General features: G+C 40.2%; 1 protein-coding gene and 1 long non-coding RNA gene across 3 annotated transcripts in view; one reads left to right on the top strand and one right to left on the bottom strand.

The window, feature by feature from the left end:
• Nucleotides 1-22,433, top strand: part of me1 (malic enzyme 1, NADP(+)-dependent, cytosolic) — an 81,468-nt gene that overhangs the window by 24,042 nt on the left and 34,993 nt on the right. For both annotated transcript variants that reach the window (XM_023964043.2, XM_078933393.1), the window contains exons 2-3: nt 1,913-2,046; nt 4,220-4,369. In XM_023964043.2, coding sequence (XP_023819811.1) covers nt 1,913-2,046; nt 4,220-4,369 — 284 coding nt within the window. The remainder of the gene's footprint in view (nt 1-1,912; nt 2,047-4,219; nt 4,370-22,433) is intronic.
• Nucleotides 2,374-6,708, bottom strand: LOC110016609 (uncharacterized). Its single transcript, XR_002291918.2, has 4 exons — nt 6,629-6,708; nt 5,381-5,488; nt 5,146-5,238; nt 2,374-2,552 (listed from the first exon to the last, which is right to left on the bottom strand). It is a non-coding gene; the product is annotated as an uncharacterized LOC110016609 (long non-coding RNA).

A 22,433-nucleotide genomic window follows, 5' to 3' on the forward strand; every position in this document is an offset into this window, starting at 1 on the left:
CTCACTAGAAGTGAAAATCCTCTGTGAAAAGTTTGAGAGCCCTTAAACTCTGGGAAAGTGAAAAGTAAACACAAAGTTGCGTGCTCTAATTATAGCAGGGCTTGTGTGTAAATCTCTTCAGCAAATCTGTGCAATGAGAGGACCATTTATCCCAGAGGAAGTGTAAGTCAGCATGGATAAAGGTTCTCTGCGTCAGAAAAGTTTCAGGTTTGTGTGTGAGTTTATTTTATGTCCACATGTGAGGATATAAGAAGAAGCATTGTTCTTCTTTAGGAGATGTACAGTGAAAGGGGCTGCAGTTTGTGAATACATCTCATTTAATGAAAGAGCATCGTTTGGCCGACTGATTTAGGAGCTGCGCTTTAAACTCAGCTTGCTTTGAGTATTTTAAGACTCTTTTCTTCCACACATCGCTCATGGTCAACCAGGCTGGGCCAGCAGCTGCTGCAAACATGACTCTGACGTGAGATGCAGAGCCAAAATAAGTATTTCTGATAATTTCAGAAGACTGTAATTCAGAGCTACTTTTGTCTGTTTGAGGTCTGTTAAGTACAGACTGCAGAGTGCATCATTTATGAAGGACAGTTGGAGTTTTCTCGTGTAATAGATGACCCTTTCGAAAAAGACTGGTTCTGAAAATGGGCACCTACATGTTGTTAGCTATGGTAATTGCCCGCAGTCATTCCCCATAGCTTGTTCTGTGAACTGTAAAAACACATCTCATTTCTGAGCTCTTTCAGAGGTTCTGCCAAATGGGAAATGGCACATTTTGAAAGTTTCTCTCATTCTTTCCCCACAAAAACCACTCCGATCCCATAAGATCAACACTTTGAAGCCATCTCGCTTTACTCCTTCACTGTTTATTGTTATGTAAGGCTAATAAAGTTTGCATTCGTCTGTGGTTTGCACTCGTAGATCATTTCCTGTCAAGATTAGAACTTTATTTTTCTGCATTTATTCATTTAGTGTTTTCAGCTTCTTCCCCAATTTGCCCAGTTTTATGGAGGCAGTCAAGTTCTCATCTTTGGATAAGAACTCTTACAGACTAAATTAGCTGCATTTCTAAGGCGGGATATGTTCTGTCTGTCTGCCTCTTTCTCTGATTACATAGAGATTACCACAAAAGAGTCCTTTTTTTTTTTCTGCTCATTTTTTGCTGCGATAATTTTTTCCATAGTTTCAATAATCTTTAGCAAAGGATTGGGGAAATATGCATAAACTTTTGACAGTTTTCCTTTATCTAGTTTTGTTTACATTTTCCTGCCAAAGTTTCCCAGTGTTGTGCTGAGGTGTGTTTTCTGTCATCTGGGTCATCATCCATGCTGCACGTGTGCTTTCATGTCTTCATGGTGGTTCAGAGGTCAGAGGTGAGCAGCATATAAGTCAAAAAAGGGGTCAGAGTGGATTAGTCTGGTCTCTCTTTTCAGAGTTTATATATGTGTCAAAGTGGACATCACACATAACTGTGAGCAAACAGGATTTCGGATCCTCTGTAGCACACACATTCAACGTCTCTCTTTTAGTATTTTAGGAGAAGATAAAGACTTTTTTTTAAATATTTCAAATACGAACATGTTTGCCATCTGCACAGAACTGATCATTAAACTAAAGGAGAGTGAGTGGGTACAAATGTTCATAAATACTGTAAGCAGTTATTCATAGGAGATTTTTTGTAGAATAAAAACCTCAAAACTGCCAAATTATTCATAAAAACGTTTTTACTCCAATGTTGCATTTAAACTCTAAGCACTTTAGATCTTTAATCTCATCATCTGATCAGGCAAAAAGGAAGATCATTTCATCCAAAAACAAGTGTCTGCTAAGGTTTTGTGCAGCACGATCTTGCTGGAAAGTGTTTTTGGATACACGCTTCCTGTGCCGGACTGATGATGTTTTGTCTGTGTGCTTGCAGGGCATGGCTTTCTCCATGGAGGAGCGTCTCCAGCTGGGGATCCACGGCCTGCTGCCTCCCTGCTTCATCAGCCAGGACGTCCAGCTTCTGCGAGTGCTCAAGAACTACGACATGAAGAAAGATGACCTGGACAGGTAAGAACCTCATTGTTACGTCCCTCTTCAGAGAGGAGGGAGAAATGTGTAACATAAAGAAAATTATGATAACCGGGCGGGGTTAAAGTTGGCCACACAGCCGTTTATTCAGTGACAAATAACACTCACAGGGGACTAAAAGAGAAATAATCAACTCAACACCAAAGGTGCAATAAATAATGGGATAACTTAAATTCTCAGGCTTTAAAGCAAGGCACCCAATTACTCATAATGCAAACAAAAGACCACAAGAGTAAATGTAACAAAAGGACAAAAACCAGAATCAAAGCTAAGGGGGAAACCAGAGGCTTTCTCGAGCTAAGGCCAGGCAGACAGCAGGGGCAGGCTGAAGAACAAATTCCCACTCAGGAATGCAGCCGCCACTGGAGCAGAGGATCCTCGGAGCTTTTAAGCTTCCCTCCAAGCCAGGCGATAGGTAGCAGCCTCAATCAGCTCTGCAGAGGGGCGGAGTCAGCAGCTGTGCAGGAGCTGGACTTCTACAGGAGCTGAGAACACATATGCATACACACCCGCACACACAAGACAAGCAGACAACTACTAGGGGTCGTAACACTCATACAGACAGAGACTAAAGTTTTGTCACGGTTTGAACTTCCTCACTTCTATCGGGTTTTGTATTATCTGAATATCAGAACCTCAGAGGAACTTCCAAATCTGGAAGTTCTCAAGCACAGAATCCAGATTAGTTATCACCCTTAGAGATAAGGCGTTCATTCATTCTCACCACTGATTTGACTTCACAAATCTTCCAACCACTGTTTCTTGCTGTAACTTCACTTCCTCCATCTCTATTTTCCTGTTGTTTTTTTTTAAATCATCCCTAGTGACCATCGGAGTGGGTTTTTAAATGATCTCATGTACTTTTCCAGTGTCTGTCAGCAGTTGTCTCTCAGTTCCAGCAGCTGTCACTTGAAATGTGAAAGAGAATGTTTTAAGAGTTATCCTATTGAAAGCTTTAGCAAAGACTATATTAACATCTAAAAGCAGTCACTGCATTCCCATGCCCCCATGTCAGTGTCACTGACAGTCTGTCTACTGTGAGACCCAAGTGTTTTGCAGCTTCAGGCTGTTTGGTTATCACTGCTCATGCCTGCTCTGTTTACACACAGTCTGCTCTGCAGCTCTTAGCCCTTCTTTGGTTCTGAGGCCGGCATGTTGGTTTTCACTTTGCATAACTGCTACAGTTGTGCAACCACTACAAAAACACTGTCTTTATCTCGGTTTTTCTGTGGTTTTGAGAAGCTAAACATTGTCCTTCTAAAATTTCTCTGCATGTTATAAACTAATCTCGCACCGTAGGAGTGTTTTTATGCGTTATACCTATTTTTTAAAATCAAATTAAAGGTGTGGATTCAGACCAGGAAAGCTTTGAAGAGTTGGTTAGGTTTGGTAAGTTTTCACTCTGTTTGCGGATAAATCTGCTGTTCTTTGCCTATAATAAGCCCAGACTGCATCAAATGCAGCTTAAAAGAAATTCAACTGACAAATGATGCTGGTCATTTGAATTTTCACATATTTATAGAATATATGGAATACCCTGCCACAGCATATTAGAAACTGTGAAAACTACCCTACCTTCCAAACAGCTCTTAATAAATAAATAGCTGCCTGCACCTGTTATGAAGTCCATGTTTGGCTGTGAAACATTTCTGAGGCAGATTTCTAAATTAAACTGTGGTTCAGAACAAACAATTCAGAGTGAAAAAGGCTAAAATTATAAGTGATGTATAACTTGCTTAGCATACAATAAATTATTTTTTTCTAATCAATGTGACTGTAAAGGTAAAAACCCTTTTTTGACATGTTGCATGTGGCTGTTGCATGCAGTTGCACATGCAACATTTTTAATGTGTGTCTTTTCACTGTGTAGGGCAACATTCCAAAGGGCTATATTGGATTACGTTTTTATTTTGTCACTTTAATTTTCTTTGTTTTAAAGCTTTTTCTTTAGGATTCATACAATATAGTTACATACAGTTATCCTCTTCTATCTGGACTGTTACAGGGAGCTCTTTGGCTCTTCTTGTTGCAGAGTCCTGCATAGGACTTTCAGATGAACAAGAGATTTTGAAGCTAGAACTATTTCACCAATAGTTATTCACAAAATCTTCATCTCTGCAAAGGAGATCACTCTGTCTTCTGTCACCGCCAGATATGTGTTCCTGATGGGGCTGCAGGACCGCAACGAGAAGCTTTTCTACCGTCTGATCAGCTCACATGTTGAAAGGTTCATGCCCATCATTTACACCCCCACCGTTGGCCTGGCCTGCCAACAATACGGCCTCATATTCAGAAGACCAAGGTAAGTCTATCAATACGGGTGTAATGATACACATAGTTGAACCGAACCGGTTCGGTAAGGCAGTTTCGGTTCAGTTCACTTCTGTACTGTTTTGGTACGTGTTTTTCTCCCTCCCCCCGCATTTGCATTGTGACTACTCAGCTGCTTTGTCACTCGTAGCGGGGAATCGAGAGCCGAGCTGCTAATGAACTAGCTGCTAAGACTGTCCTTGCCCCATACTCCACTCGCCCTAAAACAGTCTCAGGGAGAGAGTAGACTGAGAAATAGATTGCTCCATGTCTTTTCCGGCATTAAAACCCATTTATTACGAACACTCAAACAGCGTAACAACATGAACTTTACTTCTCTTCACAGCTCTCTCAGTGATGGTGAAGGATTCAACACACAAGATTTCACACTTCCCATGAGTCTTAGTAGCTATGGGCGGGGCTAACCCCCAGGTCGCCACTGTATTAATTTTGCGCCAAGGCGGAAGTAAAGTTAGCCGTGAGTTTCCTCCGAGACGCTATTAGGTGACTGACAGTAAGCATGTCAACACATGGCAACATAATGCAGACGTGCTATACCGAAGATAGATAGATAGTGTCAGCCATTATCCATCAGTCCCTGTAACAACAAGTGACACTGTTTGGCCTACAATGTTAATAAATGTGCTTTCATGGTTCTCCAGCTGCCCCATGCAGACTCTTTACATGGAAACACCCTGAAGAGGGGTCTGTTTTTGATGGGATGCTTTCAGTAAAACCACACCGCAAACCCCTGAACCAGATACCAACCTTTGTAGCTGCAGGAAAATTCAAGTCTTGAGTTGAACAAAGGGGAAGAATAGTGTCAACCAGGTGGGACAAATGCAGACTCCCCTAAAAATGCTGATGTAATATAAAAAAAAAAAGTTTTATAATATAGTATATAACTTACGATGTCTAAAGTCTTGTTCCATTCATCTTTTGATCTATTTTAATGTTTTTAAATTATGATTATGCCGTTTTTAGCTGAAATAAAAAAATTCACCTTGGTGTTGGAGGTGGAACAGTTGACGTGGAGTAAGTCTTCCCCAACTTCCCATCATCCTTTTGTTTACACTCTCCTGCTGGCCTACAGCCCCTCGCACCCTGAAACCTAGCATGAACAGGAAACAGAACCAAACAAGACATAACAAGAACAAAAGCAAAAACCAAGACAAAACAAAACTCAAACCATGACAGTACCCCCCCCCTCAAGGAACCGCTCCGAGGTTCCAACCGGCCACCAAGGAGGAGGGGGCCCGTGAGACCAACTGTGACCGACAACTAAGAACAGGGAAGCCGGGCTTGGCATGCCAGCAAGGCCGAGAAGCGTTCGAAGGGCGGCCGGGAGGCCGAGCGGTCTGGCGAGGCAGGTCCGGAGGACGGCCGGGAGGCCGAGCGGTCCGGCGAGGCAGGTCCGGAGGACGGCCGGGAGGCCGAGCGGTCCGGCGAGGCAGGTCCGGAGGACGGCCGGGAGGCCGAGCGGTCCGGCGAGGCAGGTCCGGAGGACGGCCGGGAGGCCGTGGAGTCGGGCCGGCGGGTCGGGCGTGGAGCCGAGCTCTGGCGGGTCGGGCGTGGAGCCGAGCTCTGGCGGGTCGGGCGTGGAGCCGAGCTCTGGCGGGTCGGGCGTGGAGCCGAGCTCTGGCGGGTCGGGCGTGGAGCCGAGCTCTGGCGGGTCGGGCATGCCATTGGAAGCAGGGACGGGTCGGGGTGCAGCCAGCACCCCCCCTGGGTGCAGGGACGGGTCGGGGTGCAGCCAGCACCCCCCCTGGGTGCAGGGACGGGTCGGGGTGCAGCCAGCACCCCCCCTGGGTGCAGGGACGGGTCGGGGTGCAGCCAGCACCCCCCCTGGGTGCAGGGACGGGGCTGGGGTGCATCCGGGACCACCGCCGGAACAAAAACGTGACGTGGACGGGGACGGCGGCGGCGACGACGACTCCCCCTCAGGGCAAGACGGCTCCCTGTAAAGTCCAGGTGGCTCCCACTCCAGGCAAACGAGGCAAACTGGGCCTGGTCAAAATCCCAGTAAGACCTCGTATGCTCGGCTTCTTGGCAGTAGACCTCCAGAAGCCGCATGTCCCGTTCTGCTGGGTCCAGAAAATAAGACTGGTCCATTCTGTCACGTGTGGGTGGTTCGAGAGCCGGTAGGACTCAAATGCAGAGATGGGAGGCCAACGGGTTCAGGACTAAAGGGTTTATTAAACGAACAAAAAGCGCTGAAGAGCAGGATGACCAAACAAAAACCAAAACTTACTGTGACGTGACGAGACACATTGAACAAGGACGCTAAGACCAGAGGAAGTGAAACACATGACCAGAAGTTAATGGACCAGCACAAGAGGAAGGCAGAGACAAGACTTATATACAAGCAGGGCAGACAAGACACAGGTGAACACGATCAGGGCAGATGGGGACCAAGGAAGTAAAACTCAAGACATGACAAGACAGGAACCCTTTCAAAATAAAACAGGAAACAGAACCAAACAAGACAGAACAAGAACAAAAGCAAAAACCAAGACAAAACAAAACTCAAACCATGACAATATATGGATCCAGCCATTTACAAGTGGATGCATCAAAACGGAGCGGAGCAGGGACTTTGTGGCTCTCTGTTGTAGGTTTCGTCACACATATCAGCTTTTTCCAATGGCATTTTTCGTGTGCTCCCGATTCCCAATTATTTGAAAAAATAAATCCTCAGAAATGAACATTTAAGCTTAATTTTCTTTGTACATGTCCTCCATCATCAGAAAACATGTTAAAACCACCAGAAACACAATTTTCATTGGAGTGGGTTTTCAAATGTGCAAAAGTTGGACTTTCTCCATAACAATCTATACACAATTTCACGGTATATCAAACCAACCCACATGCATGACAAAAAAATGAAAGTTTAGAGTAGGATTTGTAATTTTTTTAACAAAAAGTTACACTCTAGGTTCTTGATGTTTTTATTGTTAGAAGCGTAAAAGTTTCAGAAACTATTTTACTTTTAAATGTGGGGTGTTCATCAGTATGTCTGGTTTATAACTCAGTTCAAAAATGGCTTGAACTGCTTTGCTTAATCAAGACCTAGGAAAAAAAGGTTGATGTGTTTCCTTTCACTGTGAAGAAGCTGCAAAGTGTTGACGCATGTTTATGGTGTTTCTCAAGCCGCTTCTTTGATCTTCTAAAATCTGAATGAAACTTGATGGCTGTGTTCAGCAGTTTGGTTAGACAACACATGCAGACTGCTGAAGTTGTTCAAGTCAGCACAGGGTTCACTTGGAGGGGATCTGGCTCCACTCCTAACTGACAGGCGTTCGCTGGTTTCCTCCCTTCCTTCACTGTAAACACACTTTTACTGTGCCTCAATCTCACACACACAACTCTATTGTGGTGTCTGTTTTCCCTCAGGTTCATCAGGTCCAAATCTTTCTCTTTCTGACAGTGAAACCTCCCCGAGCTGCTGCTAATAGATGGAGCTGATAGAGCATTCATTCTTGCTGCAGCTTTCAGGGCTGCATGCTGCTTTACTTGGACTGTCCTCCTTCCCTTTATCCTCATTCAGGTGTTGTAAAGAGTAGGGGTTAAAAGACCACTGAGACATGATTACAACACTTACTTACTGCTCTTACAACTACTTATTTTTTAATTAAAATGTTAACTGTAGTCTACTTATGAAGTTCATTGCTTTTACAGTGCTTTGCAAATGTATTCAGCCCCCTTGAACCTTTCAACGTTTTGCCACATTTCAGGCATAAAGAGATAAAACTGTAATTTTTTGTGAAGAATCAACAAGTGGGAAACAAACATGAAGTGGAGTTAAATTCATTGGATATTTCAAACATGTTTAACAAATAATGAAATGAAATATTGGTCGTGCAAAATTATTCAGCCCCTTTCCTTTCAGTGCAGCAAACTCTCTCCAGGTGTTCAGTGAGGATCTCTGAATGATCCAATGTTGACCTTAATGACTAATGATGATAAATAGAATCCACCTACATGTCATCAAGTCTCTGTATAAATGCTCCTGCTCTGTGATCGTCTCAGAGGTCTGTTTAAAGCACAGAGAGCATCATGAAGAACAAGGAACACCAGGCAGGACTGAGATGCTGTTGTGGAGAAGTTTAAAGCTGGATTTGGATGCAAAAAGGTTTCCCAAGCTTTAAACATCCCAAAGAGCACTGTGCAAGTGATAAAATAAAATAGAAAAGAGTATCAGACCACTCAAATCTACAAAGACCCAGCTGTCCGTCTAAACAATCAGCTCAAACAAGCAAGAAACTGATCAGGGATGCAGCCAAGAGGCCCATGATCACTCTGGACGAACTGCAAAGATCTACAGCTGAGTTTTGGAGAGTCTGTCCATAGGACAACAATCAGTGGTATACTGCACAAATCTGGCCTTTATGGAAGAGGGGCGAGAAGAAAGCCATTTCTTAAACATATCCATAAAAAGTGTTGTTTAAAGTTTGCCACAAACCATCTGGGAGACACACCAAACATGTGGAAGAAGGTGCTCTGGTCAGATGAAACCAAAACGTTATGTTTGGCGTAAAAGCAATACACCTCATCACACTGAACACACCATCCCTACTGTCAAACATGGTGGTGGCAGCATCATGGTTTGAGCCTGCTTTTTTTCAGCAAGGACAGCAAGAATTGATGGGAAGATGGATGGAGCCAAACACAGGACCATTCTGGAAAAATACCTGATAGGGTCTGCAAAAGACCTGAGACTGGGACAGAGATTTGTTTTCCAACAAGACAATGATCCAAAACATGAAGCAAAACCTGCAATGGAATGGTTCTTATATAAACATATCCAGGTGTTAGAATGGCCAAGTCAAAGTCCAGACCTGCATCAAATGGAGAATCTGTAAACTGCTGTTCACAAACGCTCTCCATCCAACCTCACAGAGCTCCAGCTGTTTTGCAAGGAGGAATGGGCAAAACTTTCAGTCTCTCGATGTGCAAAACTGATAGAGACAAACCCCAAGAGACTTACAGCTGCAATCACAGCAAAAAGTGGCGCTACAAAGTATTAATTTAAGGGGGCTGAATAATTTTGTACGCCAAATTTTTCAGTTTTTAATTTGTGAAAAAAGTTGAAATTTCAAATAAATTTCGTTCCACTTCAGGATTGTGTCCCAATTGTTGTTGATTCTTCACAAAAAATGACAGTTTTATATCTTTATTTTTCCAGCCTGAAATCTAGCAAAAGGTTGAAAAGTTCAAGGAGGCCGAATACTTTTGCAAGGCACTGTAAGTAAGGAGTATTTTACAAGATTTGAAAACGAAAGGTTGATATGGCAGCTAGCCTGTCTTAGAAAATATGTCCTAATGACTTTTTTATGATTTTCTTGTATACGATGATATGTCAGAAGTTTCCAAAGGGAATCCACATAGTTTTACATCAAGAGAAATACTTGGCAACAAAAACTTTTTTCCAATTAATGCAGATATCCCATATCTTACAGTCTCCCCAGGTTTAGTGGAAAATCTTTGCCCTTCCTCCTTCACTGAACTTGCAGAAGACGTTGTTTTTTGCAGTGTGTCACAGTGAAGAAGGTCAAATTTGGCTTTCAAAGCTCAAAGTTTAGGTAGATGTTTAGCTAAGGTCAAGGGTTCAGACTTTACCTTTAGTAAAGCTGAGTATTCCTGTTGAATTTTTAAGCCAGATCTTTAGATTTAGTCATTTTTCTTATGGTTCTGGATGATGTGCATCCGTAACAAAAAAGTTGTTGTGACCTTTTACCTGTTTTATAAGCTTACTGTAGCAGCACTTTTCTTTTTTTTTCATGGTTTTCTTGTCTAACTAAAGTTCTCATGGTAGTTTCTCCCCTCAGACAATCAGAAAAACTGCAACAAGATGCAGAGAAAGCGCTGCTTTGCAGACATGCAAGAGCAGTACATGCTTTTATTGTTATTCTAATGAATAAAAAAATAACATATTTATTACACAGAACTCACAAAGGATCAGAACTCCCCATTCCTGAACAGGCCTGAATATTTCCTTATCCTCTTGAGACCCGAGGTCTTGTTTGATATGCCTTTTTTATTTCGTAGTCACAGGGACCCAGGTAATCAGAAATGACTACAGTGGCAAATAAACCCACATTGTGATGATCTCCTATGTGGACGCCAGGTCTGAAGAGGTTAAAAATCTTCACTTATCAACTCTTCAAGCCCAGTGGGTTCTGTCATTGAATCCCATAACAGAAAAACTTCTCATCTGAACGTGCTGAAGGACAACTGTTACCCTAACATAAAACTGAGGAGCTCTTCAATGTTATACCACTTCTAATGCTCACTGGAATGAAAGGAATTCATGAATGTAATGTTGCTGCAGTTTGTTCAGTCTTAAAATATTTAATGTCATCAGTTTGGAAGATGTACTTAAAATTTTAAATGCAGAATAATCGCCAGCTACAACTGCTTTGTTCTGAAACTGCCAATATTTCTGTATTAAATAAAGTTTCAATCCATGTTTTGTACTATTTTGCAACAGCTTATTAGTTTGAGTCTAACCTGCATTTGGGTCTTTCTTCATTACCTATGTTTGAAAATCAAAATGTATCTGACTTTGTCCTCCCACATAGTTGCAACTGAAGTTGAAAAATGTGCTCTTTACCTGCATGTCAGTCTCTAGAAATACCCTTACAAGATTACTGATGCCACTTCATGTGTGTGTATGTGTGTGTATGTGAGTGTATGTTAGCGCATGTGTGTCTGTGGACCACCAAAGAACCAGATCAGGTCTCACATCAGTGGCTCCATGATATAAAGACTTACTGTGTGGATGTATCCGCCTTTCCTTGTCCTGCCTGACTATAAGAGCTAATCTGCATCTTGGAGACTAAACAGTCCTACGTCAGCTTCTGTATAGCCAAAGGCCAAGCACCATTAAGTGTCAAAATACAGTGTATGCTCTGATCTTCAGATCAAGAGAAAGGGGTTATAGCTGGAGAAAGGACAACTTTCAAATAAGTAGTTTAGAGTTTAGTTTTGTCTCTTCCTATCAGAAGAGAAGATCTGTCTGCAGAGAAGATCTGTCTACATTGCACTCTGTGTCTGTTTTCAGTGTTAAAAAACTTTAAAAAAGAACCTGATAATACTTCTTTTTAGAGTCAGAGACTTCTTGTTCAAAGAGCTCTTAAGGTAACTGACACGAGCCAATCCATCTTGCTGATGGAGATTAATGTTCATGAGTTGCTCATTAGTGGATTCTTGGTTGAGGGTCAACTAGCTACTTTAGCTGTCTGTCAGACCCTAATAAGACACAGACATTCTTTAACTCTGTGGTGATGATTTAGCATGAGGATATGTGGCATCTGTCTTCCTGTGGCAGGGATACATTAACAGTTTATTCATCTTTTAAAGAGCAGGAAGGTTTTCAGTGACATATGTCATGTTTTGGGATCAAAACTGAGATTTGTTTAAGAAGTGTGCTGGATTTGGAGAATTACTGTCTTTGTAAATAAAGTTCATGAGCTTAAAGGCAAAAATAAAGAGTTGCGTCAGCTCTGAGGGTTCCATTTCTTCTCTTTTATAAGGCCAACAGGTTTTATCTCTATTTTTATTTCGAGCTCATGTGCCAATTTATGTTTCATTATGTTGGGTGAAGGTACTTTGTAATTTCATCTTTATTGTTTTAAGCCTGAAAATCTTAAAAAGCTATAAAAAAGCTATAAAATAAAGGTTGATTTTAACGGTTTTGTACTTAGGAGGATGTTGGGATGTATGCAAACACAATTTGGAAATATAACAGAATAACTGGATGAGTTTTATGAAGACAGAATGATACAGCTGAGGGAGCGTCATCTTCTTTGACATATTTTCTGTAGAGTCATTTTGATGAAATCAAGGATTTCTTCAAACATCCATTTCCTTTTTCATCCATAGTTGAGGAACTGCAAACATTATAAGGAAAAACGTTTGGAGCTCTGTCTTTTACATAACAAAGAGATTGTGTTAAATGGTTCTTTGAGACAGTACAGAGTGGTAGGAGTGAAAAAAACAGAGTGACAGGTTTTTGAGAGGCTGAATATAGTTCAGGAAGGGAGTTTGGTTTCAGTTTTGTCTCCTCACAAGAAGGTACTTCAAGTTTTATTGATTGATTTTTATTGAGTTTTATTTATTGACTGATTAAATGTAACTTTGTAATGCAAACTCACGTTTTACTAACATTTTTAGAAAAAACAACAAGTTTTTTTAATTTTTGTAACCATTTGTGTTTTACTGTAAACTTGATGAGACTTGTCCATCCCGAGATATGGTTTATTTCCTGGCCTTGGTAAACTGGGATTTCTGCTTGTGGAAACACAAATAGAAAGCATCTCCCTTTTTTAAACTCTGGTGTCATCTTAAGAAGCAGTTCTTTGATTTAATCAAAGGTAGGTGCTGCAGGAAATGATGTAGTCCTAATGAAAGGTGCCAGCTGAAACCACCCCACACTGAGGGGAACCAAGCTGGATAATGAGGTGTTCCAGCCTCACAGATTAGTGGCTTTTAAGCAAACAGCCATTGAGCCCACACACAGTGTCTGAGAAAAACGATTCTCCTTGTTGAGGGCTGTAGATGTGCTGGACTGTTAAACGAGGTGTTCAAAAAGGATGAAGAAACAACAGAAAGACTTTAACCCAGGAAAATCAGTTTCTTCAGACTAAATGACAGCAGGACCTTAGCTGATAAATCTGATTACTAGGCCCTTCACTCTGATCAGCCCAAAGAGAAACTCTGTATCTGATTCTTCTAAGTACAACAAGCTATGAGGAGGTGGTGAGGAGAGCAGTGGTGTGGAATTACACTGGCCTCGGGAAGAACGTGGCGAACATTTGGAAGTAATTCCACTCTGAATTTTGTGGACTGTGTACAACAATAGCCTTGGTAAGAATTCAGGCCAAGGGAAGCAAAAAAAAAAGATTTCATGGCAAATGACTCCCGTTTTCCTTCTGTATTCCTGAGGAATGATAAATGATGTATCATTTAATGCCCCGGTGCTGAAATGTACAGTATAAACATGGAAAGTAGTTGAGCTACATTTTTGGTTTGATTAAATGTTGTTCCTTTTTTTTAATTACTTGAAATGACCTGAAATTCTCAGGTCTCTGAGAACTGTTGTGTCTTTCCATGAAGACAGGAGAAAACTCCTCCTGTTCTAATGTGTCTCTAAGAAGAAACCTGAAAACTACTGCAAGCATATTTGTTAACAATTTTGGTTTGACCCTGCAGCTTTTGTCGCACATGTATCAATTCCCAGACTAAATATCTTTCACTTTCTTGCTTGTTGAAATCTATTCAGACTGTGAATCAACAGGAGCCCTGTTTCTTTTTTGCAGTCAGGAAGATTAACATTTAAATGCTGGGCTCATTCTCCAGCAAATATGAACCCAAATAATCCAGCACACAAAATTCAATAAGCTGCCAGTGTAGAAAAATGCTTTTCTCATAAAAAAAAAAAAATGAAGAGTATTTTTTTGTCATTGTTTTATAGTAACTTGTGTAAAATCTTAGTGTATTTTTTAAGCAAAAGGCCAAAGAGTAAGTACCGATAGTTAAGAGTCAACATCTAAATAAAATGAAGTTGTGGGGTTGAGTTTTAGAATCAAAGTAAAAGTTTGACACACATAGCAGGATGTGGATTCATCACATCAATGTTTGTGGCAAATAGTCATCACTTTCACCTCATGGATAATTTTAGCTAGACGTGGGTCAATAAACCCTCTCAGAAAAACGGGGAAGGATAGGTGGATGGATCACTTTTTCTGGTTTATGCTCTCTTTGCAAATTTCTTAATGTCAACTTTCACAACAAACAACAATAAATACGTAATATCTTGTGCTTCTCTTTATAAGAAGCACGAGACGTTGGGTAAAACGTGTCACACAACTTCAATTTGGTCTGTTTGATTCAACTCATTCTCAACTTCAAAGTCATGATCACATTTTGGGTTTACTTGGCATCTTTTTCAAAAAAAAACACTATGGGACACAGCATATTTCAGCTGCATGCAGTCATTCTGTAGTTGAATAAAACGTTTTTACACATGGACAAACCAGAAAACTCAAAAGAAACTAAATGCTGCAATGCAGTAAGGAAGACGTCAGAATGCTCTTCACAATGTTATCATTCCATATAAATACCAGTGCAAGCTCCCCACTTACTCACCACAAATTTAAAAACTTCTATATTATGTCTTTATTACACCTGTCAGTGATGATATGTGTGTATGCTGCTCAAGTGCCAAAACATATGTTGGCAGAGGCTTTGTGAAAGCTAGTGAAGGAGCACCGCCAATGCCTCAGACGAGCTGTTCTGACTCTTCATCCCCACAGGTCTGATTCATTTGTTCTTTGTAATGGTATGTGCTTTAAGCATGCTGTTTAACAGGAAAAATAATTAATGAAATATCTCAAAGTATATCTCAAAATTATAAAATCAGCAAAGACAAGTGATTGTTTTATTTTAAAGGGTTAAATACTGATACAGCTCACTTCTAACACAAAAAATAAACAGCTTCTTTCACACTTGGAAGAGTTCCTGCTTGTTTTACTGGTTGACCAGTTCAAAGTTTGTGTTCTCTAGTAATCTCATTCCCTTTTAACTTTGGTGCCAAATTTTAAATTCTGTCTAAACGGTGTGTGTTAAGAATGATAGAAAGTATTTATTTCTGATGTATTTCCTACTTCAAATTTATGGATTGTATCCATATGTGGTGTTAGTGGGAATACAGCTTCAACATGTGACGTCCTTGTTCTTTTTTTCTTCTCATATATTTATAGAAAGTTGTGGTTGGCTAATATGTGTAGAGAAAAGCCCTTTTGTGACTGCTCCACCAGGACTCACCTCAGCTGTGACTGTGAGGACTGGGGCTCCGTCAGAGTTTTGGCCTCAGGTTTGGAACCTCAAACTTGATGATATCCATCTGTTTTCATCAGTGTTCATTTTTCAGTCCTGTCACACAAAGTACACACTGTCAAGTTATTACACTCCAGTGAGGCATAATAATATTAAAAAGATGGGTTTTATTCTTTTTTGTGAACCAATGAAAACAGTTTAGGCTCAGTTTGGACAATTTCTCTTGATGTAAATTCTCAGGAAAATGACATTTTCTCACACAATATTTGCCAAACATCATGGAACAAGAATTAATTCTTGAAAATATCTTGTGATACACGTATTTAAAAAAAAACACTGTAAATTCTAATACAATAACAGTCTTGTTCTCTGTTTAGCTGTTACAACTTATAACAATCTGGAGACTCAAAGTCAAGGAAATAGCCTGGACTCACCCTGCCTTTGTTTCACGAATGGCACTTGGATTTCTGATGAAATGCCGTTTAATCTCTCTTTTTGGGAAATGTCTGTGTGCATGATTTGTATAACACTTACATCTCCCAATACGTCCCAGTTGGTATATCAAAGGGTCAAACTGTGATGTTTCTCATGCTTTTTAACTTGCAAAAACACAATTAAATTTAAGAATATTCCTCAAATGTATCTTCATTTAAAGTCAAGAATGTTATTGATTGTTTCATCAATTTCTGAGACTTATTTCATCAAACATTATGCTTGAACTGTGTGTATTTCATACTAGTCTTTTGCCTCTTAGTGTTCTTATAGTTGACCAAACTGTTGCTGGTAAAGAAAGATTTATCAAACATGATGTGAACAAATATACACTCACTGGTCACTTTATTAGGTTCACCTGTCCAACTGCAAAATTCTAATCAGCCAATCACATGGCAGCAACTCAAAGTATTTAGGCATGTAGACGTGGTCAATATGATCTGCTGCTTTTCAAACCAAGCATCAGAATGAGGAAGAATGGTGATTGAAGTGACTTTGAACGTGGCATGGTTGTTGGTGCCAAACAGGCTGGTCTGAGTGTTTTAGGAACTGCTGATCTACTGGGATTTTCACTCACAACCCTCTCTAGGGTTTACATAGAATGGTGAGAAAAAGAGGAAAATATCCAGTGAGCAGCAGTTCTGTGGGTGGAAATGTCTTGTTGATGTCAGAAGTAAGAAGAGAATGGCCAAACTGGTTCCTGTTGATAAAAAGACAACAGGAACTCAAAAAGGTACTGGTTCCAAATATTAGTCTAGTATTACAAATGTTTCAGTTTTATTTTTTTTTTTTTGTAATTTCAAGTAAATACAAAACAGCCACACTACCTTTATTTGTAAATATTTCTTTTTAAATTTTAGTTCAAGCATTCATAAACCTTAAAGCTATTCTTTTTTTTATTACCAGTTTAAATGAAGACAAATTGAGATCAGTCTTGCTGATCAACATTTTAGTTGAGAAAACGTTTCTTTCACCAATAATGACATTCACTCTAGTTTTACAACAGCAGCAGTCACACAGATCTCCTCCAGTAAAATTTATAGTGTGTTACCTCAGTCTCTAAGTTAACAAACTTCAATATTTTATTGTAGATTTAAATGTCTTGGACCATTCTGATAACTCTTAAAGACCATAAAAGGATAGACGGGAAGAAGTTAAAATTTATTCTTAACATCTACCTGAAGTGTTTTGTAAAAATTTACGACTTTACATTTGTCTTCCCTTTCAGTCCCATACATGAGTTATCTCTTCTGCATTAGACCATGAAGAATTTGATACTTTAAAAGCACTCCTCCATCTGCTGAGGAGTAGACACTGGTAGCTAGTCTGCCGCCTTCTCAACATTCCTTGAAGCACAAGCACATTTTTTGTCACAGAAAATACAATGGGTCATAAATTTTGGTTACCCTCACAGAACTTCCTCTTTTTTTACAGAAGTTTCCGAGTTTGAGTTCATATTCGAAATTTTAGAAATATGCTATATTAAATGTTGGGCAATTCACTTTTTTTCATGTGTAACTCAGCCTCAGTGCTACCACAGAGTTGAGTCTGCTTTGACCCGGCTTTTTACAGTCTTTTGGCTTAGCCAGAACCACATGCCTCTGAATGTGATCTGCTTCCCTTACCAAAAACTTGTTTCAAATGGCAGAAAGTGTTCAAAAAGCAAATGAATGGAAAGCCTGGCTCCAGAGACAAAAAAACATCTAATACCTTGATGGGTTCATCCAGTTTTTGCCTACTATTTCTTTTGCCGGGTCTTCTTCTGGACCTTTTTCTTCTGTTTCCTGCTGTAAGTCAGTTGGATCAACTTCCATTGGTCTATACTTTTTTCTGTCTCGTGTATTCCTATCACACAAGAATACGGTTGCAAAATTCATAAAACTGACCACTCACATCATAGCCAGTAGATCCAGCTAGTCTACGCTAACTTGGATCTAAACAGTAGTTCCTACTCCCTTTTTGAAAAACCCTTTTGCAGATGTCCGCAGTGGGCTGTGTTAGAAAGTGGCCCAAGAAAAGGCCCATTCAGGGAATGTATTGAATATGTGTTGTGTTGTTTTGTTTAGTCAGCCATTCAGAGTGGGAGGTAGAGGTGGGGGGAAGGAGAATTGCGTCATTTTTGGAGAATCACACTGCACAAAGAGTGGAGGGTGTGAACGGAGAGTAGAAGGAATTGTGCTTCATTTTCAAATACAAAGGCGTTGTGTTTATATAAAAAATACTGGCTTTATGTTTTTTTACTGCATTGACAGATTCTTTGGGGGGAAAAAAGACCCACACCTTCCACTCTAGCCACATCTTCCAGTCCAGCCACATCTATCACTTCTGTCAGATAAGAAAAGGTTTTTTCTGTGCTGTATGAACAATAGTGGTGGTGCTTATGTGGCTTTACAGAGAGGAAAGTAAGGAATAATAACCTGCTTGTCTGGATCACATGGTTGTCCTCATTTCTGCTATTCTCTCGTGTGGAAGAATGAAGGGTTTTTGTCTCTTTTCAGCTCTCTGCTGTGTCTCCTTACTTTACCTGATGGCCATCTTTTCACTTACAATGACAGATTTGTGTCCGCTCAGGCTGCAGCAGGAACAGAGTCATTGATCAGCACTGTTGGGCCTCCCTTTGAATTTTCTTTTCCCTCTTATTGGCTCCATCAGTTTCTTGGCATTTAAAAAAGTAACTTAAAGGAGCTATGTTTAACAGTCACAGCTTTAGTCCTTCGGGACTGATCAGTGGCGGTTTTTGATATGGGCGATATGGGCGGTCGCCCAGGGCGGCACTTCATAGGGGGCGGCATTTGCCGTGCCCGATGCGTAATGTGGTACACACTATATTCAAAGAGGTAGCTTAAAGCTTTTAAGTTGAAATTGCTTCAGTAGCCGACACTTAATGCTTTTATTTTGAAACATCAGACTCTTAATAATGTCTTCCTCCTATTTCCTCTTCACACTCATGGTGCAAAAAAAAAAAAAAAAAAAAAAAAGAATAATTCAGAGTGAAACAACGTAAAACAGGCACATGAAAAGGATTTAGGCAGAAAAAACATCCGTGCTCAACCCAATTTCGACAAAAGCAGGCAATGGGGGTTATTTCCCACAATTCTTTGCCCAGACACAGCAGACCCGATGCGCACGTGACCACCGCCCTCTGCTGCAAGACGCTTGCGGCCACACCTCTTTGCGGTAGTCTTTGGAACATTAGTAAAAAAACTCGAGAGGGGGGTGCAATTCTCCGGTGGCTGGGTGAATCACACTAACAGGGGATTGGGAGTCTTTTTCTATCTGACAATCAACTCTGAGCCGCAGCTGCACCTCCCGTCATAGAGACGGAGCCGCGTGTGTGAGAGGGAAGGGGAAGGGGGGGGGGGGGGATGAGCGCAGACCATTCTTTTAGAATTGAGTTTTTTTGGAGGATTTCTACTGTTGGTGTTGCACAAATTTAGGGAAATGCCAAATATTTTTGGAGTAATCCCACTGATGAGTTCTAAGATTTAGTCTTTAATGTTTTATAAGACCTAAACATATTAATCACAATAAGTTTTATTTTTTAGATCTAATCCCTCTGATATGTTTCACAAAGACACACACAGGACGTCACACATTAAGAAATTAATGCTAAAAATGAAGCAGGAGTCCAGCTCTAAAAAAATGCTCTAAAGAATGATGAAAGAGCAAAAAAAATGGAATTATTTGATATGTAATTTCTTATTAATATTATAATATTTCCAGGCTTTCTTTGTTTTTTGTCCTGCAGCATGTTCATATTTGTATAATTTTGACAGAATATATTTCTCTGGAGAGCAAAATATTACAAGTTATTTAAGGTTTAACTTGAGTTATACTGGATTAATGTTCCTGTTTTTATTCATATTTATGTTCAAAAAGTTCAGTTTAAAAGGTTTAAAAGTTTAGCTTTAGTGTGTTCAGTTAATGTTTATCTTCTTCGGCCCAAAACCTTAAGCGTGTTTTTAACTTAGACCCTGTGTGACTGAGTTTGACCCCCCCTGTAATATGAGTCTAGAAAATTCATGCATTTTTTGAGTAAAATGGCTAAATAGAAGATAGGGAACACAACAGGATGTTGTCAAATTTTGTATGTGTGCGGGGGGGGGGGGGGGGGGGGGGGGCGCTGGTGGGGTTACTCGCCCAGGGAGTAAGTTAGTGTAGAACCGCCACTGGGACTGATCAACAGGGACAAAATCCTTATATGGTCTAAGTCCATTTTCCTGTTTGAGTTCATGGTTGCAGCATATAGGCTACAACCATGAACTGAAGGCAAAATGAAGATAAATAGACCTTTAGTGCCTATTTATCCTGTGGTTAAGGTCATACACAGCTGTGTGTGAAGTTGTTGTAAGTGCATTGCAGCACAGAACTTTGTCAAGTCTTTTTACAAGTTTAGTGCACTTTCAAATAATTGAAAAAAAATCTCTGATCATTGCATTTTTGTATCCTCCTATACAAGTGATCTCCTATCAGAAGATTGAAGACATTTTGAGAAAAGCAGTCTTGAGCAGTGACTGGAAAAGTCTTGATATTGTCAGTCTCTTAAAACTGGGAAAATACGGTCATGCATTAAATTGGCACATTATTGTTGTCAGCTCATAATTGCCTTAATCGCACTATCATCATTCACCTAAAAAAAGAAAACTTCTGCTAATAGTTCTAGCTGGTAAAGTTTTGCTTTGACCGTAAAATCATGATGACCATGCAGTGTGCCTGTAAAATCCTTAAACTTCAGAGCATTTTTGGTTTTTCATACTTGTCTTCTTCTGTTTTTTTAACACATCATAGAAGAGTTTAGACATTTTTTCACAATTCCCCAATAAATGACTGTTAAAAAAGAGACCCGCTTTTACCGAAGCGTTGAGTAAACAGCTAAAGAGAATAGGCGTACCACTAGGGACACTGGAGAGAATGACCTGGAAAAATAAGCCATATTTCAACCTTACTGTCTTGTTTTACTTATTTTATCTGCTTTGCATGGCAGCTATTCCTATTTCACTACATGCACATTTAGTTATTAGTTAGGATTATCAAATCCATGTTTAAAAAAAAAAATCACAACTATTCATCCCTATAAAGATTTTTTTTGCATTGGATAAAGACAAAGTGTTTTCAACTAAAATGTGAAACTTTCAACTTAAATAGGTGTGACATCATTTTTCCATAAATTACTGTGTTTCTTTTGATCTTAAACTACTTGAACAAATTCATTTGGCTGTTTATAACAAAAACACCAATTATGCCAAATTTCCTGCATATATCTCACAAAAAATGCCCCACTGCGCCTCATACATGTCTAAATGCAAATCAATCTTTGGCTTAGAACACTAAAACCAATACTGCATGAAGTTTTTGGACTTGCAGAAACTCAGTTGAAGCTAATTTGCTTTTTTAGTCATTAAGATAAAATAATTATAAACATTTCTTAATACCTAGCATTCTTCTCTCATAGGCTCTTAAAGTCAACGAGCCATGCTGCAAATGTCTTTATGAATTTGTCAGCTGTACAGATGCTGTTTTAATCCATAGTTACTGGAAACATTCTTCTTTTCTTTTTCCGCTTGTAGAAGCCAGAGAAACTTCCCCAGTTTTATGAAATGATGCCTAAAATGTTACAACAGCTGGTTTGTCAGCAGTGTTCAAAGTTTGCAAAGAGGATTTTCTTTGAATGTGCTTCAGTGGGACAAAAACGTATTTAGTCAGCCATGATTGTGCAAATTCTCCCACTTAAAAAGATGAAAGAGGTCGATAATTTTCATCATAGGTGTACTTCAACTATCAGAGACAAAATGAGACAAAAAAATCCATAAAATCACATTGTCTGATTTTTAAAGGATTTATTTGTAAATTTAGGTGGAAAAGAAGTATTTGGTCAACTTCAAACAAGAAGATTTCTGGCTTTCACAGACCTGTAACTTCTTCTGAATGAGGATCCTCTGTCCTCCACTGGTTACCTGTATTAATGGCTCCTGTTTGAACTGGTTATCTATAACAAACAGCTGTCCACAACCTCAAACAGTCACAATCCAAACTCCACTATGACCAAGACCAAAGAGCTGTCTAAGGACACCAGTAACCAAATTCAGTCTTCCAGCACCAGGCTGGGAAGACTGAATCTTCAACAGATAAGCAGCTTGGTGTGAAAAAAATCAACTGTTGGAGCAATTATTAGGAAATGAAAGACATACAAGACCACTGATCATCTCCCTCCATCTTGGACTCCCCGCAAGATCAAACGCCATAGGGTCAAAATGATCACTAGACCGGTGGGCAAGAATCCCAGAACCACACAGGGGACCTAGTGAATGACCTGCAGAGAGCTGCGACCAAAGTAACAAAGACTACCATCAGTAACACACTACGCCACTGGGGGCTCAAACCCTGCAGTGCCCACCTGCTAAAGTCAGTACATGTGCAGGCCCATCTAACGTTTGCTAGAGAGCATTTGGATGATCCAGAAGAGGATTGGGAGAATTTCCTATGGTCAGGTGAAACCAAAATACTTTTTGGTAAGAACGTTACTCTGGAGGAGGAATGTGGGTGGAACATCATGCTTTGGGGCTGTAAAGGAATTAATGAATGGGGCCACGTATCGTCAGGTTTTAAATGAAAACCTCCTTCCATCCTGGGTGGCGGATGTGATCGCCCGTGCCGTGATCTCTATCCGCTGCCGTGCGGCTGTGTTTGTGTGTGTGTGGGGGGGTTCTAGCTGCCGCTGCTGCTGC

This window comes from Oryzias latipes, chromosome 16 (assembly GCF_053564925.1).
Source record: "Oryzias latipes strain Hd-rR chromosome 16, Olatipes_Hd-rR_3.1".
Lineage (NCBI taxonomy): Eukaryota > Metazoa > Chordata > Actinopteri > Beloniformes > Adrianichthyidae > Oryzias > Oryzias latipes.